The sequence below is a fragment of the Anneissia japonica genome, unplaced genomic scaffold (assembly GCF_011630105.1).
Source record: "Anneissia japonica isolate Jap-2015-1 unplaced genomic scaffold, ASM1163010v1 scaffold6997_len847652_cov182, whole genome shotgun sequence".
In the NCBI taxonomy this organism is placed as follows: domain Eukaryota; kingdom Metazoa; phylum Echinodermata; class Crinoidea; order Comatulida; family Comatulidae; genus Anneissia; species Anneissia japonica.
In genome coordinates, this window is record NW_022730884.1 from 222,881 (window position 1) to 232,393 (window position 9,513).

Consider the following 9,513-nt stretch of genomic DNA (forward strand, 5'->3'; position numbering starts at 1 on the left):
CACCTCTGGACACCACGCTCAGAGAACCCCCCTTGAAATGACCTGGCTACGGGCCTGTGAGTGGCACAAAACACTGATATGTATTGAAATTTTATAATTTAGTGGCCGCAAAACAGGGAAAATCCTGGCGTCACCCGGTGTACATACAGTAGCATTGGTTGGTTGTATCATGGAGGGTATTACTCTCCATGGTTGTATCTCACAACGAGTACATCGTACTGCATTGTTGTGACGTATCACTGCGTAGAATTTAATGATCTTCTCACCTGCAGCAGATCTTTGGTGAGAAGAGAGGAGAAGTTATTGTACCTGACCCCAGCGAAGTATTCATGATGGTGTAGGATCATTGCGGTATACGGTAGGTTCGACCTTTGCTAAGAGGCTCAGTCCGTCGCCTAAGGCAGGAAGTGAAAAACCATTGTGGACGGTCGAGCAGCAGTGTGTAGTCGACTTATTTTCTTCGAGCATCTCCCTGTTCTGAATTCTGACGGAAAGTCTCGGAGCAATTTCTGTAATACTATTACAAAAATACACTACGGAAATGTATCATTAGGCCTCCTAGACAGTGTCTTACATCCAAGACAATGATCAATCAGGACTTTTGGCTAAATTTTCCCATATCGCGAAAACTCAGACTTGTCAGATTAATAATAGTAACTTATTGTAAAACAGGCCCGTAGCAGTTCATTTGAAAGAAAGGGGGGTTCTCTGGGCGTGGGGTCCAGTGGCCATGCCTAAGGGCCACGGTGGGGTCGGGGGCGAAGCCCTCGAAGCCAGGGCAGTTTTAATGGGTGTATATAATGTTTTAAAAGCAGTTATGTTTTGAAAAAGATCTATGTAATAAAAACGTTGTAATATAATAAAATTAGAAAATATTTTCTGAGAATTGGCATGTTTAAATAACACCGAAAGACCCGGCTCATCGCATAATCAATATCATAATTACTGAACACATTTATTATTATAAAAACAACGCTAGGCTATTCCTCTTCTTCCTCCTCTTCTTCTTCTACTACTACTTCTTCTTGACTCTCATTTTGTACACTGAAAATAATAGTACTATTTTACTACATGGCTAAAAAATGCACAAATATTGTCATTACTACTGACAGGGCCATCGTTAAATTAAGTCAGAGCCCAAAATATAGCATCATACTCAATATGTTATCTGACATCATTACCTAAACTTTAATACAGTTATTTGTTATACTAGGCCTAATTCAAAATTATTATTTTAAGACTTTGTCATAATACATACTGATTAATAATAGCTGAGATTTGATGTACATTTTAGAATTAATAATCGTTTTTAGTATATCTTCCTGAATATTTATTGTCTACCAAATGAAATATGAATTATATGCATCTTTAGAAATACAATTACTACAATATTTTAATATTGTAACATTTATCTATATAAAAACAAGATTAAAATCTTGTTTTTATATAGATAAATGTTCGATAAATTCTATCTTTCATTAAAAAAAAAAAAAAAAAAACCGAAATTCAGTGAGTCTATTTTCATTCTAATCAATGGCGTATGTAAACGTGCACTGACGTCATCGTCGAATTCCAGGACTTTCGACGGCAAGCTGGCCTGCCTGCCCCGGTCCCAGGCCAACCAATAATAATTATTAAACAAAAAGTGTTGCCTGCACTACTTTGTTGTCGTCGGGGTATAATTCTGTCTCTAAATGAATGAGGAGAGAACATAGCTAGTCAACATCTAGGCTAGGCTAATTTATTTTGAAATCAATAACCCACCTTAAATGACTATCTGCCGTTTTCTTCTTTGCAACAGCGGACGAAAAAAAAGTCAGTTATTCTACGACATTTCATGGTCCTTTATCACTAAAAATTAACAAACACTCGTTTTGACGCACTCCATTCTGTAGTGTGTGTCTGCTGTTGAAAACAAACTTCCTAGCCTAATTTTGTGACTGGCTATGATGACTGAGATGGACCATGTTATTTTATTAATAATATTTTGTTTGGGATGGAAAAAAGGAGAGTCAATATCCCCAAAATGCTCCAACAGCACATAGTTTAGTGTGCGCTAAGGACAGTATGGCTATGGAATTTACTAACCACGCAATCCACAATCAGGCGATTAAGTCGCAAAACTTTATCTGCATTTGGTGGATTATGTCACAAAACTTTAGCTTTGTTTGGTGGCACCATTTATTCTAGGTAGACGGCGACCGGTTTCATTAACGGTTGGTACATTTCTTACAAACATTCAGCCAAAGGCCAGTTAAAATTGAGACGGCAGCTAGGTTTTTATCGATGTTTGCCATCCTTATGTGTGCCATCGTAAAGTCATGGGGTCATGGTTTGCTGGAGTTGCGTTCAATTTAAATCTCCGAACTTTTGAAGCTGAGATATTCTATAAATGTAGGCTTGTATCGCAGGCTACAATTTAAAAATGGGTTACCAAATAATGAATTAGGTGCTAAATTTTGATTTAATGCTAGGTAAGTTAATAACAGACATTCCGTCCGAGTGGGACTCATTCAAAAATTTGAGGGGGTTCACTAGAAAACGGGGGTTCGCCCAAACCATAAAAACCCCCCCTGGCTACGGGCCTGTAAAACCCAAGAAAAGTGACCCATGAATCTTCATCCTGTTTGTTTGAAATTCCACCGCTGTATACTGTAGTGGTGGCGCCAACGGGAAGGCATTTTGAGCAATCCATATCTTGCGTTTCATTTTACTATGGAAAGTTGAGGACTACGGAATAAAGCGCCAGCTTGTTTGGTGCTGGTAATTATTGTACTGTATTCGCGTGAAACGGTCTTTATAGTAGTAGACCCAGACCACGGATCTTACCTGGTTAAAAACAGTGGAGTAGCTTAGTGGTTAAAATGCTTAGGCCTACCTACTAATCCCATGGTCCTGGGTTCAATTCCTGTGATTGCAGAATTTTTTTCTAGACTAAAAACAATCAACTTTAAAAGGAGACTTGGTTTATAAAAGCATCATCCATCCTGTAATTGGCGAGTTACTTACTGTTGACCAAGATGCGAATGGAAAAATAAAATAAAACCATAAATGCCATGATCGGACATGCTTGTGAAGCAGGAAACATAATTTATAAAAATAAAACCAAACACTCTGATCAGAGCCTCACATAATTAATCATTTATTTCAGCAAAAATACTACACAAATACCTTGGTACAGTGAACTCAGTGAAGAACATGATCAGTTGCTTTTCGTTATAAATTATTTACTATCATAATGTCAGCTTCAATTTTCATACATATCACCTAATTATAATGTAATTATTATTCTATAATTGTAATACGTTAGTTTCTCAAATACCTAGTGTGTATAGTATAGATGAAATAAATATATTACACAGTAGAATTATTATACTGTACATCTATATAAATGTCACACTTATTCAGAACACTGCCTGAGACAACTATAAATAAAAATAGAAATTTGCAAATTATTGTTACTGTAATTTAAACGTATTAAGTAGAGTAGTCATCAATAACACTGTCAACTGATGTCTAGTATAATCTAGCATAATCTCCAAGGCCTCAAATGTAGGCAGCCACAAATAGTAACTTCAATATTAGCAGGAATGGTACAATGACATAATACAAGAAAGGTAAGAGAACAATTTAGAATGGCAGTCATGCCTCCAATATAAGGCTTCATCATATCATCCTTGCAAGGATTGTAACAGACTTGCCACAAGTCTCTTATTTTTTTTATTATTTTTCTCATTCTGGACAGCGCCACCAACGAGAAAGTTAATTTAGAGATAGACGGAATAAGAATACAGTAATTTGAAAAAAAAAAGAAATCGAGTATGGGACGCCAATTAAATTAAGTATGGCGCGCACTAAGTGCAATAAAGAGTGAGTAACCTAAAATTAGGGCCTGGAACCCAGGCTAGGATTGTAAGAAATAAATAGCATCTCCTCATAGTCTTATAAAGAAAAAACCCACAGGCACTCGTCTTAATCCATCTGAACCTGATCATATGCATTTTATAAAAAATTAAGAAAAAAATATATACCAAATTTAAAATCACATTCTAGAAAAAAAATATTTGTTAATAGTTTATTGATCAAATTAATTAAGAAGTTTATGTCTGATTATTTTGATTTATATAATGTGCAATAAGATACTTCGTTATAGAGACCTCCTACCACAACTAAATATCCAGATCATGGAGTTATAAAATTATTATCAAAATAATTAACTCCATGTCCAGATCATCAATCTATCTAATAACCTACTGTCTAAACACTAAGCAATAATAACTACTTACAGCATGGAGTTATAATTATTTTGGCATGGTTTGACAAAAAAAAACTTGGAAACTCTTAATAATAACAGATTGTTTTTTCTTCCCCATTTTGTCTTGCATTTTTTCTCTTTTCTTTTTGGCTTTTTCTGCCATTCTCGTACACCATAGCGTTTCACTGCTGAGGAGTTCCAGAGTTTTTCGTCAAGAGGCATGTGGCCATTATAGAAAAATATAACCTATACTACAGTAGGCCTAAATTCCTTACAGTGATACACACACACACCCATGATGCAAAATTCCATTCTCTTGAATACCATACAGATCCACCTGTCTCTTATACACATCTAGATGTGTATAAGAGACAGTCATTACCTAAACTTTAATAGCATCACTAGGATAAAAAAATTGGTGGGGGTGGGGGAACTTCCAGAAAAAAAGGACAGAACGCATTTTTTGGCAGCCTTTTGTAAAACTGTAATAATTCCAAATAGTACTATTATAGAAATAATGATATTGCTCACAGTGTTATAACTTTAGAATGTGTGCTAAAAAACATGAGTTTTCTTGAAATTAATTACTGTTTTTACTGGAATTTAAGAAAAGCACTCATCATCTGCCAAACTGCCCATGCGTAAACCCTGTATCACATGGTATTTCTCAAATCTGTTTTGTTTGTTGCGTTATGCTGCATGCTTTGCACAGTAGGCTGTGAGTAGTAATGACTTAGAATGCCCTAGAGTTACCAATATTTTTTAGCTCAATATCAGCTGTTATTAGTCACCATAAGGCAAAAAAAAAAATTGTGTTTGTCACGTTTTGGGAAAAAATGGGTAGGTAGCTAGTGAAAGGTTTTTTTTTTTTTTAAACAAAAATAGGTTTACGCCTAAAAAGTTGAAAATACGACAAATAAAACAAAGACCACTTTTGAAATGATTTCCAGGTTTATTTTTTATTTTGCAAAATAAATTATCTTTTTCACTGTAAAACGACTCTAGGCCTGCTGTTAATCTTGTCTCTAGGCCTGTTGTTAATCTTGTCTCGCTTGTAAAACGGCTCTTGGCCTGTGGTGAATTGCCTTTTTCCTGCCTCTTCACATTCCTTACAAATTGAGACCTGCCACCTCGAAATGAGAGTAAAGTTGAACTTTATGAAAAATCAGATGTATATATTTTCTGATTGTACATTATTTCAGCTTCAAAATGGTGTTTAAATTATTCAAATATGTTTAGAAATAAGAGAGATATGATTAAATGAATTCGGATAATACTACAAGTCTAGGAAAAATACAACAATGAAAAAAGGCTTTCAAAGTTAGCGAAGCATACGATTCCCAAGTAAAGGTCGATCAAAAATCACGAAATTTTCTTGCTTCCAATGATTTTTTTTGCAATGAAAATTCAGTATGTTGTAAATCAATAGTTTTAGAAGCTGTTTTGATTGAAAACAGAATTTCGACCATATATGAGATTTCTATTTTGCCTCATAACTCAAATATACGCCGTGCGACTTTACTCTCATTTCATGGTGGCAGGTCTCATATAATTGAATTTAACTACTTACAGCATGGAGTTATAATTATTTTGGCATGGTTTGACAAAAAAAAAACTTGGAAACTCTTAATAATAACAGATTGTTTTTTCTTCCCCATTTTGCCTTGCATTTTTTCTCTTTTCTTTTTGGCTTTTTCTGCCATTCTCGTACACCATAGCGTTTCACTGCCGAGGAGTTCCAGAGTTTTTCGTCAAGAGGCATGTGGCCATTATAGAAAAATATAACCTATACTACAGTAGGCCTAAATTTCTTACAGTGATACACACACACACCCATGATGCAAAATTCCATTCTCTTGAATACCATACAGATCCACGCTGAACTAGATTCGAAAACCTGAGGTTCTATTATACTTTTTTAATGTGGCTGTAATGCTCAGCAAAAATGCCTTGACAGTGCAGTAGGCCTTCCTGTATATATTGTTCATTTCTGAATAACTATGTCATGTTGTACAATGCCATTCAATTCAGCCTAGGTCCTGCATGATTTCTGAATAAAAGAAATCTTGAATCTAAATTAACAAACATTATCATACATTTAGATGTCAACTGGTAGAAAGAAAGGCAGGTAATTTCAACACTAACAAACTTCAGTTTATTGAGCATTAACTTTCATTATTGCGTGAACTGATTGTATATTTCAGATAAACACGGCTACTTCACTGTTTCAACATGATGCACCTAGATGTGTGTTACAGTAAGCCAACTTGATTAAATTGGATTTGGATTTATTTGTAATGATTATGTAATTATCTTTTGTGCAAGCTATCTTGTCTCCTTTACGAGATGAACACTCAAGAGTGTCAATAATTTGACTGTTGTCAATTTGAATTACTAAAATGTATCCTTTACCTAAAATGAACAGTGTGCCACAACTGTCAACAGCTATGGCAATTGGCTCATTAATCTCACCATCCTTTCCAAATGTTTTAACAAATTTATGATCAGAATTTAACATGTGAATGCAATTATTTTCGATGTCACAAATGAAAACATTATCTTTGCAGTCAATGCAGATGTCTATTGGATTCTTGATTTCAAAATCTTTAACATCAATTATTGAATGAAGCTTGCCATCTGGAGAAAAGGCTTTGATTTGTTTTGATTCTGAAGAGCACATAAAAATAATGCCTTCTGAATTCATTGCAATTGCTAGTGGTTTGACATTTTCTAACTTTAATTCTCTTTTTTTCAGTTTCAAAGAGGGTGTTGTAAAAAAAATGCTTTGGAATGCATCAGTTTCATCATTTGAACATACACACACATTTGATCCACTTAAGTATCCAACAGCTAAACTAGGCTTATGATACTGTGAACCTTCAATTGAAGTATAAGTAGTACCAATAAATTTTCCATTTGAATTCCATGTACTGAGAATGAGATGGCATTTTGTTTTTCCTCTCTTAGCCTGTAGGTCAAGAACGAGGAGGGTTCCGCATGGAAGCACCACTAGGTCAGCAATGTCCTGGAGATTTCCAGGTCCTTTTCCACCCTGTCCAATCAGCTGCTGTGTCTTGTTTATGACTAGGTCTTCACTGTTCTTAATGGGGTTACCACAGTACACTGCACGAACCGAATGTTTACCAAGACACTTTAAATTGAATTTAGCTTCCACTATATCTTTAGCAAAGTGATGTTCTACTGGTTTAACAATTTCAGACCTAGGACCAAGGCATTGGACTTCAACATTTTGGAGATCAATTGATACCTTGCAGTTATCTGTACTAACAAGAATGACATTAGCACGAACAGTACTTTGTGACTCGTCCTGTAAAATTTTAATACAAAATTCACCAACAGAAATCAGAGGTGAAATGACAGATTCTCCCATAACCTTCAAGATCACATTGTGGTAACCTATTGTATGAGGAGTAAACTGTGCCTCATATTCTCCTGGGCTTGTTGGGTGGACTTGGCAAACAATAGGACTACTTGACATACTTTCATCAGGGCACACAGTTGCTTCTACTTTTATGTCTTTAGAGGCTCGATTGCAAGGCTGTTTGTTTCTGTTGTGCAATTTAATAATGAAGCGACATGGCACTCCAATGACACCATTTTCTACAGATACCTTAGTGTAAGCTGGGACGACATTGAATGCTTCAATTGCTGTCATGTTTGCGATAATGGAAGCTAAATTTTCACAATTATGTGTAAATGACAACAAGCTGTATGAAACATTAGGGACTGGTCCACCTTCCTCTCCTGTATCTGGCAATGATTTACAATCCTCATTAACAAGTTTTGTCAGTGACCTGCTGTGAACATGTAGTGTACGTGCAATCTCAACTGGACACTTTCGATCCAAGATGGGCTGGAAAGTTTCTACAGTGCTACCGATATGAGATAGAAATATTTCAGCTGCTTCTGTTTCTTTCTTGAATTGATCAATTGCTGACAACTTGAAAGCATCTACATACTTTTTAAGTTTTTCAAAATGAGCAACTATAGTTTCGTTTACTGTTGATTGAAACTTTTGTAGAAATGAATCCATGTCTTCAGTACATGACCGGTAATTTGTATCAAGCATGTCAGTCTTTTTGGTAGCTATACATGACTTCAGAATTGCTTTCTGCTGGATGGACATCACTTCATCAACAATTTTATTTAGTTCAGTAAGATGTTTTTCTTGTACACTTGCAAGATCAACAACTTTATGGCCTTTGTCTACATGATGGGATATGAGAGTACACTGAAAACAGATCACCTCTTGGCAACATTCACAAAATTTTTGCAATTTCTCTTGCTTGTGCTGTTCACAGTAATATATTTTCCTTGCTTCGTTTACTTTAACAATGTCCAATGATTCAGTGATATGACCTGAAAATGACCTCATCTCTGCATGGGACTCTTCACATTTTCTACAAATTGAATGACGACAGTGGTAACACCAGCTGACAGATTTGTTACCACGTGAACATTCATCACATGTTATTCCTTCCATGGGTTCTGGTTTTGAAACTTTTAGAAAATCCAATAACTGCTTAATTGTTAAGTTGTCTTGAAGTTTATCTGCACCTTCATCATCAAGATCAAATGGAGCTCTGCAATAAGGACAGCGGCCCTGACATTGGCCTGGTTGTGGAACAATTGTATTGATGCAACTCGAGCAATACGTATGACGACATGGCAGTTCTTTTGGCCTTCGTTCTGTCATTGTATACTGTTTAGTGCATATTTTACAGTTTATGAACTCATCTTTCAGATCATCAATTAAGTCAGCATGTGTTCGTCCAACTGCCATCGTACACCTTTTTAACAATCCTACAATAAAAATTAAAAAGTGGTTAATAATAATAATAATAATATTAATGTCATCTTATTTGGTGCACGTATCCATCTCTTGGTAGAGTTGCTCGCGGCGCCATTTTCCACCTGCAGATTGTACATGTAGCCTTTTTTGGCATTATTTTTTTTTTTTTTATTAATTAGATTTTAATTATATTAGGAGAAACTTAAGCAAGATTTATCATTATCCATTTATAAAATTGCCAGTAGATGGTTATATAACCCACCACCTTATTGTTATAATTATCATTATTATATCTATTTTTACTTCCTATCTGTTGTATTCTTAATAAAACAGGATACACTGCAGGGTTCGGTTACTGTAGTTTATTTCTACTCAACATGGCTGTCTGCACCGAGACGATAACAACCACACACATCTCTTGACAGACGCCCTCTCTGTAACAATA

The 9,513-nt window shown here is 35.4% G+C and overlaps 2 protein-coding genes across 2 annotated transcripts in view; one reads left to right on the plus strand and one right to left on the minus strand.

Moving 5' to 3' along the window:
• Positions 1 to 235: 235 nt before the first annotated feature.
• The window catches only part of LOC117115154 (DNA ligase-like), a 20,544-nt gene continuing 11,266 nt past the window's right edge, over positions 236 to 9,513 (plus strand). The window contains exon 1 of the mRNA XM_033258842.1: positions 236 to 358. The gene's annotated coding sequence lies outside the window, so the exon portion shown is untranslated. The remainder of the gene's footprint in view (positions 359 to 9,513) is intronic.
• On the minus strand, positions 6,483 to 9,359 carry LOC117115178 (tripartite motif-containing protein 2-like). The gene has a single exon (XM_033258885.1). The coding sequence runs from the start codon at positions 9,057 to 9,059 to the stop codon at positions 6,483 to 6,485; it is 2,577 nt and encodes an 858-aa protein (XP_033114776.1). The 5' UTR covers positions 9,060 to 9,359.

What these genes read in the sequence shown, in the direction of transcription:
- LOC117115178 (XM_033258885.1), bottom strand. Translation starts at nt 9,059, where the DNA reads ATGGCAGTTGGACGAACACATGCTGACTTAATTGATGATCTGAAAGAT.